Raw genomic sequence first — 18,473 nt, forward strand, 5'->3', positions numbered from 1 at the left:
CGAGAACCAGTAAGAAGCAAGTCGCGAGTCACAGAACACATTTGAATTCGGCACTGAATTCTCTGGCGCAAACCTGTATGAAAACCCTTGCAGAGTAAACTATTTTAAACCACATTTAAGATGCAGTAAGTGATTTTAGCCTTTCTGGAACTTGAAATGAGACCGTGCCGTTAAATAGGCCACGCCACCTTTTTCAAAATCCCGCACCCCAAAGATAGCATTGAGCCCAACACTGAGCAGAATAGCAGTGTTTTGTGTTCACACAGTTATCAAACACAAGAACGCAATAGCGCCCTCAACAGACAACTATTATTTAAATGAATATGACAATGAATCCACTATGATACGCTTCAACTTCAACACTTTGAGACTGCACAAAGTGTTGAACCACAGCACATGGACACATTTTTGTTTGCTTTTTGCAGAGTCTAGTGCGGTCACAGAGACGTTGAGATATCTCATGAATAGCCATGTGTCGTTCGTGAACGAATCGGTCTTTAACATGATTTCTCTAAAACATACTATGGCATTTTTGTAATTATAAACAGTAGGCCTTCTCTAAACAAATGTAAAAACAATAAACACAAAATGTAAATATCTATTTCTTACCACCCTTGAAATTACTATATAAATTCAAGGGTGGTAATGTAGAATTCCGTGCCGAATTCAAACGGTTTCTGCTTCTCGTGCCTTTCTTCTCACTGATTCTCGCAGAGCTGCACGTTTAAGAGCTTGAGACCGGTCAAAAACGCACCTCCTTTGCCTCGTGCTGCTCTGTCCTTTGAACCTTATCCATCTACAGAACCGTGGTAAAAATGTGTACCAACCCGTATAATGGAGAACCAACTGAGATAGTCCAAGTCTAGTTAAATGTTTTAATGCAAAGAGGAACTTGATTATAGATTTGATTATTACGACTGATAAACGCCCCCGTTTGTAACCTAACACTCCCTCTCTACTAATTTGCTCTCATCATTTGAACGCCTCATGAGAACTTCTGATATAAGTGAACCCAGGTGCAGTTTATTCTAAATTAAACAAAAGACTAGACTATGACTATAACTTGACTATGACTAGACTAAGACCAAGACCATGAATAGACCAATAAATGATGTTACGATATCAATACTCGACAAGGGTTAGTCAAAGACAGTGTGGGGACAGGAGAAGAACCCAAAACTAAACTAATATTTCTCTATACATTTGAATGGAAAAAAGTGGCTGGAAAAATGTGTCATTCAACAGCTTGTTTTAACCTGTTTGTCGCATATTCCAGGAAAAGCAATTGAACATGAGAATTGAACTTTAGTATAAAAAAAGATCACATTAAAATAAATAATTGATCTCTAATGCTTCTAATATATATTTTTTGCATTTCACATTAATGCCACTTTTTCCATTTTTGACTCTTTTATGTTTTCATTTTAGACCTGGTGAAACTGAAAGAGGAAAGTCAAGAACTGAATGAAGTGGGGGAGAAAAATCAGGATCAGGAACATGCTAATTTCTGTAGTGGTGAAGAATCTTTTAGTGGCACACAGACTGAAAAACATCGCTCACAAAAAAGAACTCGAAGAACAACAACAGAAAATTCTTTCACCTGCCCTCAGTGCGGAAAGAGTTTCAATCATAAAGGAAACCTTAATATCCACATAAGAAGTCACACTGGAGAGAAGCCTTTCTCATGCTTCCAGTGTGGCAAGAGTTTCATACATAAAGGAGGTCTTAATGAGCACATAAAAATTCACACTGGAGAGACCCCATACACATGCCCTCAGTGTGGAAAGAGTTTCACACAAAAAGGAGGCCTAAATATCCACATAAGAACTCATACTGGAGAAAAGCCGTTCACATGCCTTCAGTGTGGAAAAAGTTTCGCACATAAAGGAAACCTTAATTTTCACCTAAGAACTCATACTGGAGAAAAGCCGTTCACATGCCATCAGTGTGGAAAGAGTTTCGCACATAAAGGAAACCTTAATTTCCACATAAAAAATCACTCTGGGGTGAAACCATTTGAATGCATCCAGTGTGGAAAGAGTTTCACATACAAAAGAAATCTTAAGCAGCACATCAGAATTCACACTGGAGACACCCCATACACATGCCTTCAGTGTGTAAAAAGTTTTACAGATACAAAATCCCTTAAGGATCATATGAGAATTCACTCTGGAGAGACCCCAAACACATGCCTTCAGTGTGGAAAGAGTTTCAAAGATAAATCAAGCCTTAAAATTCACAGAAGAATTCACACTGGAGAGAAGCCTTTCACATGCCTACAGTGTGGAAAGAGTTTCACACAAAAAGGAAACCTTAACTCTCACATAAAAACTCACTCTGGAGAGAAGACTTTTAAGCCCCAGCATAATCGTGGCAAAGTGCGTCTTCGTCCATCGCTCAGAGCCAAAAAGAAGTTTGAAACAGCTGAGCAACGACATACTCTTTGGGAACATTCAGACACCGAGTGCGACGCTGTGGGAGGCGTTTAGAAATACATTTAAATATGAGGATGCTCAAGACTAAAACATCAACTAAAATGACATTCAAAATGATGTGTTATCAATGACATTATGCCTCATTCTATGAGAAGAATTCACACAACATCAGTAAAGAAGCTGTTTTAACCACTCGGTGATGTAAAGTAATATATATGCAGTAGAAAATGTTTAATGCTTCCTTTTGCATTCATAACGCTAATGCGCTAACATGCTATACGCGGTCATAATATGCACCGGTTACACTTATTGTTATTTATGATGACACTGATTCTACTGCAAAGATTGGTGTACAAAAGAGTGTTAAAGGGATAGTTCACCCAAAAATGAAAATTCTGTCATCATTTACTCGCCCTCTAGTTGAAGATATTTTGGAGAATGTAACCAAACAGTTGTGGGGCACCATTGACTTTCATATTATGCAAAAGAATAAAACAAATTTGATGCCAAAAAAAATCTATATTTAAGTACCTTTTAACTATTAATCATCGCTTCTGGTCAGTAGCAGTACGCACATGTGGCATAATCACATCGAGAACAGACGCGCGTGCGACACACCCAGAAGAGCTGCGCTGTTTACAACTGAGTAGGAAGAACGCTGTACAGAAGCTAGTTGGTTTTGGTTTGTTTTCTCATAATGGTGCATTTGTGTGCTCATCCTGGATATCTCAGCTGAGAGAAAAACATGAGTTTACATATGTAACATGCCAATGGGAATACTTCACACAACAGACCGTGTGAACTCTGCCCTCTTGTGAATGTGTATACTGCTGCTGACCGGATCATTGATCCTTACAATGCAAGTTAAATGGTGATTGGACCATTGTTGCTCCAAAAATGACATAAAGGAAACATAAATGTAATGTCCAGTGGTAAATGTATATCTTCAGAAGTGATATGATTGGTGTGGGTGAGAAACAGATCCTAATTCAATCCATTTTTACTTCATTTTTACTTCAGAAAATCACATTTGGTGCCTGTTTAGTTTCACTTTCACATCTCAAATAATGAAATGTGATTTTTGGAACTACAAAGGTGTGATCATTATTCACTAGCATTGTAAAGACCTACAGAGCTGAGATATTCTTCTAAAAATCTTTGCTTCACCAGAATAAATAATGTCATATACATCTGGGATGGAATGAGGGTGAGTAAATGATGAGAGAATTTTAATTATTGGGTGAACTATCCCTTTAATTCACCATAAATAATGACAAATCTAAACACACCATTTATTATAATTGGTTTGTGTGACAATTGTTAAAAGTTTTTTTTTTTTTTTTTTCAAAATAGTAAAAGTTGTTAAAACATTCTGTAATTGTTGTTAATAAATAATACCCTTGAAAATTACGATTGTGTTACTATAGTAATGTTGTTGTTACAATTACTGTAGTAACCAAGTTTTTGCCAGAAATAATCTCGGTTTCAAATGTAGACTCGGCTCCCTGAAAGGAGAGAGTGTGATGCTGAATCAGTAGCTGATGCTATGGATACTCCTCGCAAGAGTGATGATCTCTGAAGCCCATATAGAATTGCCAATCTATTGGCAGATGGCTCTTGACACTTCGCCCCTTAAGTGCGTGTCATCGCAGGCATATAAACTGGAGAACAGTTCCATTTCATTTGAATTGTTCGACTTGGAAGTAGCCATCTCTCAATCCCTTAACAGCTAGAAATGTGTAGTGCGGCAAAGCTACACACTTTTCAGGGAACCAGGATTACATTTGTAACTGAGACGTTCCCTTTCAAGTCAGCCTTTCGACGCTGGATCAGAAGCTGACACTGTGGAAACCGTATACCATAATACCGTGCTGCTGTTGCAGAAGCACCAGAACAGTGCTCAATAACCTACAGGGTAGTACAAACATTTAAAAGTAAACTCCTCTTCATGTTCATTCAGGTATCAAAACCACTGGTAGCAATTGCACAAGCCATTCAAGGTAGTGAAACATTGACATGGAGTGAGACCTGCATCTATAAGCTCTTGTGGAAGCGAAGCACTGCTTACACAGGGCAACGTACTGGGTCCTCACCTTGGGAGGAACACTAAGTCACAAAGAGCATTTCAGAGTATAGAGAAGGTCTCGTCAGGTGTCCCTAGCCTGCATTATGATGTTGAGCACTGACCGAGACAACCCTTGAGTGTCTAACAATCCCAGTTCAAGGGTAAACATGACGTTTGGCATGTTTGGAGCAACCAACAGCGGGGCTTCCCTGTCTTCCCAGACCTTGCACAACAATTGGTTTAGCAAGCACATTGAAGAGAACGCATACTTATGTTTTGCTGACCATTTGTGACCATGGGTGTCCCCGTCCAGTAGAGCCTGTCAATAAGTTTCAGAGGTGACAGTGCTTTGCTTTTGGGGAGACAAAGTCCAACCTTGGCATCCCTGAATACCTCAAATCCTCTGAACTGTCTGAGGATGAAGTCTACATTCCCATGGTCTGACAACCTGACATGAGATCAACTGCACATGTAGCGATATGTTTCTCAATCCAGAGGAGAACACAACACACAAGAGCCAGCATCGGTATCGGACATACTACCCCTTGGTGATTTATGGACTCCACAGTCGCAGTACTGTCCGTACGGACCAAAATGTTAAAGCCCTGCACTTCTGATTGAAAGGATTTGAGAGTCAGGTGGACTGTGAGCAGCTCTAGGCAATTTATGTGCCCTTTAGCTTGAGAACTAATCCAGGCTGAATGCTGGAAGACCGTCAAACAAGGCACCTAAGCCTTAGTTAGATGATATGTTATGCCTTCTTTGTCAGACCACTTGACAAAGTCAAACACGATCTCTTCAAACAGAGATTCTCAGTCATAAGCAAATAAACCGTAACAAATTATCGGCTAAATGTCTGTGTTAACTCCACTATGATGTGTTAATAATATTTCGATTTTCCTGGTTATTGGCCACCGATATATTGTGCATCCCTAGTGAACACAATTCTTGTTCAGTGTATTGTGTATCGACACATCAACAGTGATGATAGCATGTTACAGAGAGGTCTAGCTGTCACTCCAGGATAGAAAAAAACAAATAAGTGTGCTATGGCTAGGGTTGCCACTTTTGAAGTTGTACATTTCTACATTTTACAATGAAAATGTTTTAGCTTGTTTTAACACATTGTGAGGACTTTTCAGATGGCCCCTTACCCAATTTCCAATGAATACCCATGTAAAATAAATTATTTTTAACGATGTAGCAAATTAGACAAATTATGTCCTGTAATGATTAGATAACGGATGCAACGTTTCATCTTTAAATAAAGGACAATCCCATATTTTACAGGATGGGAGGCAACCCCAGCTGCTGGCTTTATGCTGGATATGTAGTTTAGTGTGTTTAGGAAACATCAGACCAGATTCAAGACTAAATCGATCTTCATTTCATTACAACAGCAGTTTCAGCAAAGACATAATGATGAGGGACATAAACACCAGGGAACAATATACCTGAAAAAAGAAGAAGAAATAACTATATGTGCCCTGGTGCTTCTATTGGATTTCATGATTTAATGAATAAAACATCTTGAGGGATATTGTGCTTACAATTTGGTGAAGTGTTTAAGATAAAGTTGCTTTAAAATGTTTTGGTACACAGGACTGGGTGTGAATGTACAGTATACTCTCCGTTAGCACTGTCTTTACTGCTGAACAAACTATATTAAGTTGAAACGATTAGGAAAACCCGTTATGATTGTAGGCTTAATTGTTTTTATATTACTGCATATTGCATGTTTAATAAAAAAAAAATCCTGATCATTATTGAAACCCCCTTTGTGTTTTTTGTTTTATTCACAGTTTTATTTTGTTTTATTCACAGTTTACTATTTTTAACCTTAAGTTTGAGCCTGCTTGCATTGTCTGCTGAAGGTGTAAATTGTACTATGAACATAATTAAAGATCTTTCATTTAAATCACATCAGCCATATCTCAAGTTTCACCTTTTACATTTGGGCTAATTTAAGTCAAGATTCAAAATATTATGAATATGTGGATAAAACACTTTAATAATCATATTAAAAGATATAAAGTGTTGATACCAGTTGAATAAAACAATAACGTGAAAACTGTAAATGTAGAGTTTAAACGTTGTCATTTATGAGCAGTTTTAAAAGGAAATAACCATCCGATTGTAAAATTAAAAAAGCGGATACATATACAATCACAAGAGCTTCACAGATCTTCTTTGTTATGTCTGATATCAACATATATAACAAGCACAAACATCTGAAGTTCCTTTAATACTGTTAATACACTAAAATAACGGATAATTCTGCTTGACATGTTGCGATTGTGCTTACATACATTTTCAGTTTGCATCTGGGAGAAACAGTTTTCAAGCTTTCTTTGTCTTTTCTGACTTTGTTGCGCTTTATTATCATTCAGTAACACACTGACTGATTGATGTTGTCATGAAACAGAGACCCTCCAAATCCAAATCAAAAGTGACCAGGTGTAAATAGCGATGTGTCTCACCTGACCACATAATCGGATCACCCAAGACTCATCACAATACCCGGTGGAAAAGTGCAGACTTATGTTAAAATGCTTTAAATAATGTTTTTTCACATCAATCTACACTCCATACCCCATAATGACAATGCAAAAATATGATTTTTGTTAACTTTGCAAATTTATTAAAGAAAATAATGAAATCTCACATTGACATAAGTATGCAGACCCTTAACTCAGTACTTAGTTGACGTACCTTTGGCAGTGATAACAGCCTCAAGTCTTTTTGGGTATGATGCGACAAGCTTTGCACATCTAGATTTGGGGATTTTCTGCCATTCTTCTCTGCTGATCCTCTCAAGCTATGTCAGGTTGGATGGGGACTGTCAATGGACAGCCATTTTCAAGTCTCCCCAGAGATGTTCGATTGGGTTAAAGCCCGGGCTATGGCTTGGCCACTCATGGACATTCACAGAGTTGTCCTTAAGCCACTCTTGCGTTGTCTGGTCTGTGTGCTTAGGATTATTGTCCTGTTTGAGGGTGAACCTTTGGCCCAGTCTGAGGTCCTCTGGACCAGGTTTTCATTAAGTATGTCTCTGTATTTTGCTGTGTTCAGCTTTCCTTCAACCCTGACCAGTCCCCCAGTCCCTGCCGCTAAAAAACACCATCATGCTTCACTGTTGTGATGGTATTGCACAGGTGATGATTGGTGCCTGGTTTCCTCCAGATATGACGCTTGGAATTGAGGTCAAACAGTTCAATCTTCATTTCATCAGACCAGATAATCTTGTTTCTCACAGTCTGAGAGTCCTTTAGGGGCTTTTTTGCAAATTCCAAGCAGGATTTCATGTGTCTTGCACTGAGGAGTAAAGCCTCATAAATGTACTGCCATAAAGCCCAGATTGGTGGAGTGTTGCAGTGATGGTTGTACTTCTGCAAGTTTCTCCCATCTCCACACATGATTTCTGTAGCTCAACCAGAGTGACCATCAGGTTCTTGGTCACCTCTCTTACCATGGCACTTCTCCTCTGATTGCTCAGTTTGGCCAGGATTTTCTGGTTGAGAGCAGAATTCATGTTTTCCTCAATTATTGCAAGTCGCCCTGGCCCTGAAGTAGTAAAGCATCTCCACACCTTCACAATACTACCACCATGCTTGACCATAGACATGATATTCTTTTTGTGTAAGTCTGTGTTTGATTTACACCACATATAACGGGACCCCTGTCTTCCAAACAGTTCCCCTTTTGACTCATCAGTACACAAAACACCCAAAAGGTTTGAGCATCATCAAGGTATGTTTTGGCAAAATTCAAATAGGCCTTGATGTTCTTCTAGGTTAGCAGTGGTTTTTGCCTCGCCACACTTCAATGGATGCAATTTTTAGCCAGTGTATTTCTGATAGTGGAGTCATGAACAGTGACCTTTATAGAAGTGAGAGAGGCCTACAGTTCCTTGGAAGTTGTCCTTGGCTTTTATGTGACTTCCTGGATGAGTAATCACTGTGCTCTTGAATTTTGGAAGGTCGGACACTACTGAGAAGGTTCACTACTGTTCCAAGTTTTCTTCATTTGGAGATGATGGCTCTCACTGTGGTTCTTTGAGTCCCATAGCCTTTGAAATAGCTTTGTAGCCTTTCCCAGACTGATATATTTTAATCACCCTTTTCCTCATCATTTCTGGAATTTCTTTTGGCAATGGCATAGTGTGCTTCTGGGTGAGACCTTTTAGCCAACTTCATGCTGCTGAAAAAGTTATATTTAGGTGTAGATTTGATTGAACAGGGCTTGCAGTAATCAGGCCTGGATGTGTCTAGTCCAGCTCAACACCATTATGAATGCAGTTTCATAGATTTGAGGATTTATTAGCCAAGGGGGGCAAATACTTTTTCACTGGTATTTGATAACATTTTTGCTTTAATAAATAAAATTATCATTTAAAACTGTATTTTGTGTTTACTTAAACAGAAGAAATCAGGATGGGGGCAAATACTTTTTCACAACACTGTACATTCCATCAAGCAAACTCTCAGTCCTAAACCGATGCAGCTCCAATCGCTACTATGAGTGAAGATGCTAACAGTCATTAAAACAAGTAGTTATGCATCACTGAAATATGGCGCACATTTCTTCTTGGCGTCTGTTTCCATGGTGACTCATGGTGGAACTGCCATTCTGGCATCAATAATTGTGAGTAAGCAATGCTTAAGTTAATCAACCGAGAGTTCAGGGTTTGTGTCAACCTTGCTTTCTGGAATACCCCCTTGGAGGAACGAGGGGGAGGAGACTGTGTGCACTGACTTCATTCACTGCTGCAGCTTCTCCAGAGACCATCAAGTCCGCTTAAGATCCTGTGGAGGTGCCGGCCCTCGCTGCATCTTCCAAGGATATGCCCGTCAAGACAGCCACTGACCGCTACAAGGTGCCCAAGCCTGCTGCAGTGCTTTCCACCACCCTGAAGAGGAGCCGCAGCTTCCAAGAAAGGGGCCCAAGTCAGCTACAGCTTTGTCATCTCCCTAGTGGCCACCGCGGACCCTGTCCTGCAGCATCCCAACCTGATTGCTGTCCTCTCCATTGCAGCCCCCTTGAGGTGCCCGCCCTCTCCGGTGCAGCTCCTGTCACTGCAGCTCCACCTGGAGGTGCCTGTCCATGCTGCAGCCCCCTGGAGGCACCTGTCCTCTCTACTGCAGCCCCCTGGAGGCACCCGTCGTATCCGCTGCAGCCCCCCTGGAGCTTCCCACCCTCGCCGCTGCTGCCCTTGACACTGTCCTCATCCCTGCAGCCACCAATGACCTTTTCCCTGCAGTGGTCGCCGACTCGGTCCTTTTGCCCCAATGTGAGCCGATTTTCTTTGTTCCTGCTTTCCAGTTTTTATAAGATCTTTGTTTATTAATAAAAGTTTGGAAACTGACTAATCTGCAATTGGATTCTGCTCACTAAACATGACAACATAATTATAAAAAAAAATTATATCAGTGGATATCTTGACTTTGAGGAAATGGGCGTTCATGCAAAAAGTCCTAGCGAGCCACAAGCCACTGTGAATGAGCTTCTCATATAATGCTCATACATTTCCACTGAAAATGTACTTGGGTGTTGGTGAGAAACAACTAAGCCTTTAGAAGAAATGGGTGATATTAAACAGGTGAGGCAATCCTGTTAAACTGGCATGAGCATTATGCTGAGATCTCGCTTTTTTCAGTCAGATGTATGACACTTGTCAAGACAAAATGGTTAAGGACTGACAGACATACCAACTCACTACAACTCTCTCTCTCTGATTCCCTGTTATGTGTAGCTCTCCAAAATAACAACAGAAACACTGCATGAGCCATAAGCGTGGGAACAAATTTTTGGCAAGGGTTGCTGCAGTTTTGGTGGACGATTTACACATCATGCACGCACAACGAGGGCATCAGAGAACCACATGTCTCCCTATCACTGTACGCCCATTGTACAAAGGAACCTCAGTTTGTTCCTGAGAGGCAGCAGATGTCCCACCCCCACTCTAATCCTAACCATATGGAGCCTGTAAGGCTGAGTACCCTGCAAGGAACAACCAGAGGCACCTTTCTCCCATCGCAATCACTGTATACTGTGGAACATTTTCACCAGCATTTAAGTCTTCGATAAGCCAGCCAATGCATTAGTTACTGTTGTCGTGTTAGTGTGAATGAGAAATAACCATAATCACAATATAATTGTTCAGAAAAAAATTACATTGAAATTAAAATTAAGCTATTAAATTGAACCCATTTGCTAAAATATTAAGAAATGTAGTTCCTGTTACCTGAAGACACTAAATGTGGCCTTGCACTCAGGGGTGTTGCTAATAAATGTCTTCATGGGATTTTCCATATTCAAGCGATTCATGTTAAACACAAACAAACACCAGAAGAATACGTTTTTGCTCAGATGAGGTTTTAGCGCCTTCCGCAGGGTGACGAATTAAAAGAACACTAAAGCTCTAACCTGTATGTGTGTGTGCGTGTGTGTGTAAATTATTATAATTTCAAAGGATGATCTTATGAGTAAAGAACAATATTCTACTGAAGAAGAAAATGTAATATTGAGGATTGATAATTTTGTTTTATTCATATAAACTGTAATATTACACTACAATATGTATTATTAAACAACAGTAATGATATATGTATTTAGACACACAGTGAGCAAGCTAAAGATAACCGTGGCAAGGAACACAAAACTCCATAATAACGTAATGTACAAAGAGACTGGACGTGATTCACCGGCATCATGCTGACAGATGAGGTAGCATTATTAAAATGACAAAGTTATGATTGTTTTACTACAAACTTTCAGACTGTATATTATATTCGACTCTCCAGTGCTGGATCAGGGCTAAAACAAAGTGTGGATATATGTTTTTGTTCTATTGTTTAGTGTAGTGTTTGAGAGCGGGTCAAAGCTGTTCGCGAGCAGCCAATGAAGACCAGAGGCGGGTTTTTTTGTTACCAAATTGTGTGAATTAGTACAGGAAGTAAGTCTAGAATTATTAATGACTCGTTTCAGTTGTTCAGAATCGGTTCTTTCTTTTGGGAGTCAATGGCTGTGTCTCGTTTGGAAGGATGCGTCCTCTTTTTTTATGTATTTATTTTTATTCTTATGTCTTCAAACAAACAAAATCAATGTACAGTCAGAACTGCAATAACATACACACACGTAGAGAGAGAGAGAGAGAGAGAGAGAGAGAAACTTACAGCCAGGGGGGAAGGCTAAACATTATGTAAATATATTAAAAGACTCACATATAGAAACAGTTTTAATTGCTTTCTTATTATGTGAATGAAAAACATATTGATATATATTTTAAATTATTATTTTTTTGAGTACATTTGGGTTTTACTGAACTTACATTTATATGAAATTTAGAAAACATTAAAATGAAATTTATAATATAGTATTCTTTCCTTTTATTTGAGGCGATATTAGTAAAACCAAATATAAAGTTATCTAAACATAAAGAAAAAGTGGGTTCAATGTTATCAATTATAAATCTAGTCAAATCTTTCCAAAATTTCTGTACATGAGCACAATGCCAAAATAAATGAAACAAGGTCTCAGGCAATGTATTGCAAAAAGAACAGTTCAAATCAATATCCTTTTTAAATTTATTTACTGGGTAGTATTTGTGTACGATTTTGAAAGTTATTTCCTTAACTTGATTTACAAATAAATCTTTTTTTGGTAAAGCCCAGATGGCCTTCCATAATAAACCTTCCACCAGATTATTCCAATAAACAGTACAGTTTGGCATAGTGACAATGTCTTTTTGAAGTGAAGAACGAATAGTTTTATTAACATTTAAAACTCTGAGGGCAAAACAAAGTATTCATTATTATAGATTTCCTAATATAATGTGTTTTGTTTCTCACATTAAAATGAAATAAAGCAGTATCAATAGTTTTACACATCTCTTTTGAGACATCGAACAAAACTCTACCTTTTAGAGATAAATCCCTCAAAATCCAGTTATTCAACTTTGCTTTAGTTTTCTGAAGAATGAGATCAAAATGTATCTTTCATCTAGAGTTTTGATCTTTTGAGATAACAATCCCCAAATATGTAATTGATTCCTTCACTGGGATATTAGCAATATACTGTAACTGACAGTCTTTAGATAATAGTTCACATTTACTGATGTGTAAAGTAAGGCCAGAAGCTTTAGTGCATCTACTACTTTAAGAGCAGCTTAGACCTGATGCTGATCTTTCAGGAACAGTGCAGTATCTTCTGCTAACTGGGATATGATAATATCCCTACCAGCAATTGATATACATTTTAAGTGGATTGATTTAACATAAATATTCATAAGCTGAGTACAGAACAAAAAAGATAAGGGGAGATTGGACAACCTTGTCTAATACACATTTGAGATAAAATGTAGAGGATGAACCACCTTTAAGTTTAACAGAACAGTTTGCATTCCTATACATTGTTAGCAGGGCTGGACTAGCAATCTGGCATACCGGGGATTTTCCCGGTGGGCCGACGCACTTTGGGGCCGATCAGGGGCAGCTGGCCAGCGGGAGAACTGAGCAATTTTAGCAATTTAGCTAAAATTGCACAGATCAGTCCTTATGGGATTACAAATAGAGTAAGTATAGATAATAGATGCCATTCACTTTAAAGTAGAATAATTGAATATGAGAAGTGTTTCTGGTTCTGGCAGACCTGATTAATGCAGCATAACTATAAGTTGATGGAGAAATTAGGTGTATGCCTGGCTGATGAGATGAGTCTTTAGTCTAGACTTGAACTGAGAGATTGTGTCTGAGTCCTGAACAATGCTTGGAAGTCTATTCCATAGTTTATGAGCCAAACAGGAAAAGGATCTACCTCCTTTTTAGGATTTTGATATGCTAGGTATTATTAACAGGCCAGAATTTTGCATTCGTTGTGAAGGTGATTGAACATAGTGTGATAGAAGGTTGCTTAAGTAATGTGGAGCTAGACCATTCAAAGCTTTGTAAGTAATTTACAGAATCTTCAAATTAATATGAAATTTAACAGGAATCCAATGTAGCATTGATAAAATTGGACTGATATGAACACATTTCTTGGTTCTAGTCAGCACTCTAGCTTCTGCATTTTGAACCATTTGAAGTTTATTTACTGAACCTGCGAGACATCCTCCCAGTAATGCATTACAATAATCTAGTTGTGAGGTCATGAACACATTAATCAATTTTTCAGTATCAGAAACAGTGCATGTGTTGTAACTTAGCATTATTTCTGAGGTGAAAGAATGCTGTTATACAAATATTGGAAATGTGATTTTCAAAGGCAAGATTGCTTTCAAATATAACACCTAAGTTATTCACTGTAGGAGACGATGCAACAGTATATCCATCACGAGTCAAATTATAATTAAGCTGACGTTTCTGGTCCAATAATTAGTAACTCTGTTTTGTCAGAATTGAGTAATGGAAAATAATAAGTTGAGTATCGACTGCATCACAGTGAAAAAAAATTCCACATTATATATCCTGATAATGTCACCCAGGGGAAGCATTCATAATGAGAAAAGCAGAGGCCCTAAAACTGATCCCTGTGGCACTCCATATTTAAATTTGATCTGACGATTCCTCATTTACACAGACAGTGGTATTGGTTGGACCAAAAACCACCTAAACCAAGCTAATGCTTGTCCTCAATTGCCAACATAATTCTTAAGCCTATCCAAGAGAATGACGTGATTTATGGTGTCGAAGGCAGCAATAAGATCTAAAAGCACTAGAAGAGAAATGCAGCCACAATCAGATGATAAGAGCAAGTCATTTGTAACTCTGATAAGTGCAGTTCTATGATGGGGCCTGAATATTGGCTGAAATTCTTTGTATACTATATTCAGTATACTAATTCTCTTTAAAAATGAACATAGTTGGGAAGACACTACCTTTTCAAGTACAGTATTTGTGACATAAATGGGAGATTTGAGATCTGTCTATAACTAGTCAACTCTCCAGGATCAAGCTGTGGTTTCTTGATAAGTGGTTTGAGAACTGCCAGCTTAAAGTTTCTTGGGACATGCCCTAAGGATAATGAGGAGTTAATAATATTAAGACGAGGTTCTGAGATTACACCTCTATTAAGATCTTAATCAGTATTGAGTCTAACATATAAATAGTTGCTTTTGATGTTTTGATATTTTTGTTAGCTCTTCCTGACCTATGACAAATGGTATAAATCTGCCTCCAAAGGGCACTTTGAAGGGGGAATGATCTTTGGCCGCCATGTTGAAGGGTCGTTCCAAACCGAAGGGCTTATAAATAGTTGCTTCGAAGGGCCCTTCGAAACGAGCATTTCCATAGGTTTCAAAAGATGGACACTTCGCTGTCATGTGGACCAGAACCAGAGCATACATCACAAATATGGAGGTTTACTAAGTGTATTTAGTGTAAATTAAGCCAACTGCATCTGTAATCTTTTTCTATAAATAAAAACATGTGATGTCCCTTCATCTCCAAAGTCTGTAAATGCCTTTAATTATTATAATGAACTTGATCATCATATATATATGTGTAAATAAGTGTAATCATGTGTAAATATTTCAGATAAGATGCAGGTGATGATTATTACCATCAGCCTTTGTGCGACGGCAACGACTCCTTTGGCTTGGATGGGTGACGTTAAAGTGCTTTCCGTATTACTCATAATTTTGAGCCCTATACCCTTCAACCCTTCGAAGCTCTCACTTTGGAGGGATAATTATGGCATATGGATGAGCCCTTTGAAATGGGATGCACCCTGTACATAGCTGCGGGACGTCTGGGTGCTGCAGTACCCCCTGTTGACATTCCAGCCCACCCTGTGAAGTGCTTTCAAAACAATGGATGTGTCTCATTTGAAAGGCTGTGTCCTCCGGAAGTCGCATTTCTCAGCATATGTCATATGTCTCGTTTCATAAAAGCGAGTAGGACACTCCAAATGCAGCCTTCGAATGTGACCTTCTTTCACGGGATTTCGGAGGATGCATGAGGTATATCCTTCGTGGGCACTCACAACCCACAATTCTTTGCTTCAATGGAAATGTCTAAAAAAAATAATGCCAATTTGCCCATAAATATGATGTTCAAACACAAGTAATGTTAATTAATGTGTATTATTATATTAATATATAATTAAAATAAAGTATTAGAATAAAAGTACACTGTAAAGGGGGTTAAGGGAAAGGAGGAGGCGGGAACCAGCTTGGCAATATAAATATTAGTTTAATGATAAACTGAACCAAAAACACACAAACATAAACACACAGAGCAGCTGCCTGTAATTCTCTCTCTCTCGAACCATCGTCACCGGCCACCTTTATCCCTCATGCGGACACCATCAGGCTGATTGGGGACGGGGCGTGTGTTGTTCCAGCCCAACCTCGCCCTCCTCCGCTCTACACTCCTCCCAGCGTTGCCTCAGGCCGAGGAGCCCCCATCATGATGTACATCCCCCATCTCCCCAATCACCCCAATCACCTTGGATCTTTGAGAAAAGGCCAATGAAAATTGGCGAAAAGATGCGTCTTTTTAAAGATGCCTTTCTGTCCTTGTGTGATTCCTGGGTCTCTCTGCCTCCGACGGTCACAGGTGCTTACGGCTTGCCACAAGGGGAAAGCCACTCCAGCCGCCCCCCACACTGCGCCTCCTACCCATGGGTATAAGGCCGACCCGTCTGACGCTGGAGGTGATTTGGGGAGTTTGATGGGTGCGGTTTCACTGGGTAATTCAACGCGTACCTCCCGTTCCCCAGCATGCTCGTTTGCCCAGCATGCTCATTTGTGGGTACACGGAGGTCCCTCAGGTGGGTAAGGCAGTTGCGATGCACCTGTACCAGCAGAACAACGGCACCTGGCAGGATCATCCGGTGCTCCTCTCCAGGGCCTGTAGGACTAAGTCGTCTATGGCGACAAAAGCTTAAAGTGTTGCTGGACCGCCTCCACCCTGCATGCAATGGCCCTCCAGCAGGTACACCAATCCAAGGCACTAAAATAACTGCACGTGGGTATTTCTGATCCCGATGTGCTGCAGGAGCTGTGCTCGGCAACCGATCTCGCCCTCGAGGCGACGAAGGTCATGTCGTGCACACTTGGGCAGGCGATGTCCACCTTGGTGGTCCAGGACTGAATCTGGTCAGTTCTCAGTGGTGAAAAAGCATATGGAGGCCATCCTGCAAATCTTGCCCCATTGTGGCTCAAGATTCCGTCTGCTCACCGAGAGCATCCCCGGCAGCTCCGCCAGAGCCCGTGCCCAGTTCTAACCCCCCGCAGGAAGTCACATCTCCCGGGCCGGCACGAGGACCCGAAAGGCTCCTGAGCGCCCCGGAGATGGACAACCCCTGGAGCGAGACATCTTCTACAGAGCTGGTATCCAGACCACTCCATCCCCCGGTGGAGGGCCAGGAGGTAAATCTTTTGTTTCCTTTTTGTTTGCCGCAGCCTATACCAAATTGTCAAAAAAGAGCAGTTTCCTCACTCCTTGGGTCACATAATCTGTGTCCACAGCCAGCATTGTCATGGCCACTGCGAGGCCCCGATAGGTCTTCACAAAAGTCGCAGAGGCAGCTCTTGCCCTGTTAAGGAAAGTGGGCATTCGCATACTCATCTACCTCGATGACTGGCTGATTCTAGCACACTCTCGAAAGTTGCTGTGAGCGCACATGGATTTGGTGCTCAGACACCTCAGCTGTCTAGGGCTTTGGGTCAACTGGGAAAAGAGCAAGCTCTCCCCGGTTCAGAGCATCTCTTTTCTCAACATGGGGTAAGCCTCGGTCTCCATGATAGCATAGTCTCCATGATAGCGTAGTCTGTGCTGAACTTCCTGAAGTCATTCAGGTGGAGGACAGTGGTTCCACTGAAACACTTTCAGAGGCTCCTGGGGCATATGGCTTCCTCAGCGGCAGTCATGCCGCTCGGGTTGATGCATATGAGACCACTTCAGCACTGGCTTCAGACTCGAGTCCTGAAATGGGCATGGTGCCGCAGCACACATCGCGTAGCTATTACCCCGCTCTGCCACCACTTATTCAGCACTTGGAAAGACCTTCCATTTCTACAGGCAGGAGTTCCCTACAGCAAGTGTCCAGAAGCAATGTGTTGTGGTCACCACAGACACCTCCAAACTAGGCTGGGGCGCCGTGTGCAATGGGCAGGGCTGCGACTGGGTTGGCACATCAACTGCCTAGAGTTGTTGGCTGTACTACTCACCCTGCGGAGGCTATTGCCATTGATCCAGGGCAAGCATGTCTTGGTCCGGTCTGACAACACAGCGACAGTAGCATATATAAATCGCCAAGGCGGAGTATGCTATCGTCACTTGTCGCAACTCACCCGCCATCTCCTCCTCTGGAGACAGCAGCGGCTGAGATCGCTGCAGGCCACTCATATCCCGGGCAGCATCAACGCCACAGCAGACACGCTGTCATGGCAGGCAACGCTCAGCAGAGAGTGGATACTCCACCCCAGGTGGTCCAGCTGATTTGGAGTCGATTCGGCAAAGCACAGGTAGATCTGTTTGCTTCCCGGGAATTCTCTCACTGCCCGCACTGATATGCCCTGACGGGAGCCCCCCTCGGGACAGACGCGCTGGCACACAGCTGACCCCGGGGGCTGCGCAAATGCACATTCCTCCAGTGAGTCAGGTAGGACGAGGAACAAGTCACCCTTGTGAACCCATACTGGCCCACCCAGACTTGGTTCTCGGACCTCACACTCTTCTTGACAACACCTCCCTGGCTGATTCCTCTGAGGAAGGACCTTCTTTCTCAGGGATGGGGCACAAACTGGCACCCGCCCCCAGACCTCTGGAACCTCCATGTCATCCAGTAGTGGTAGACGCCATCCAGCAGTGGTAGACACAATCACTCAGGCCAGAGTTCCCTCTATGAGGTTGCTTTACGCCCTGAAGGGGTGCATGTTTGAGGCAAAGGCCCCCAGAGATGTGCAGTCAGGTCAGTGCTTTCCTTCCTGCAGGAGAGGTTGGAGGGGAGGCTGTCCTCCTCCACCTGGA

The 18,473-nt window shown here is 41.2% G+C and overlaps 1 protein-coding gene across 5 annotated transcripts in view; it reads left to right on the forward strand.

Moving 5' to 3' along the window:
• LOC127649494 (gastrula zinc finger protein XlCGF8.2DB-like) overlaps positions 1 to 18,473 on the forward strand; it is a 163,622-nt gene that overhangs the window by 141,672 nt on the left and 3,477 nt on the right. For 3 of the 5 annotated variants that reach the window (XM_052134616.1, XM_052134613.1, XM_052134614.1), the window contains one exon: positions 1,429 to 6,227. The exons of the other annotated variants lie outside the window; for them this stretch is intronic. In XM_052134616.1, coding sequence (XP_051990576.1) covers positions 1,429 to 2,489 — 1,061 coding nt within the window. In that variant the 3' untranslated portion in view covers positions 2,490 to 6,227. Of the gene's footprint in view, positions 1 to 1,428; positions 6,228 to 18,473 lie in introns of those variants that run through there. 5 annotated transcript variants of the gene reach the window in all.

Source organism: Xyrauchen texanus, chromosome 9 (assembly GCF_025860055.1).
Source record: "Xyrauchen texanus isolate HMW12.3.18 chromosome 9, RBS_HiC_50CHRs, whole genome shotgun sequence".
Lineage (NCBI taxonomy): Eukaryota > Metazoa > Chordata > Actinopteri > Cypriniformes > Catostomidae > Xyrauchen > Xyrauchen texanus.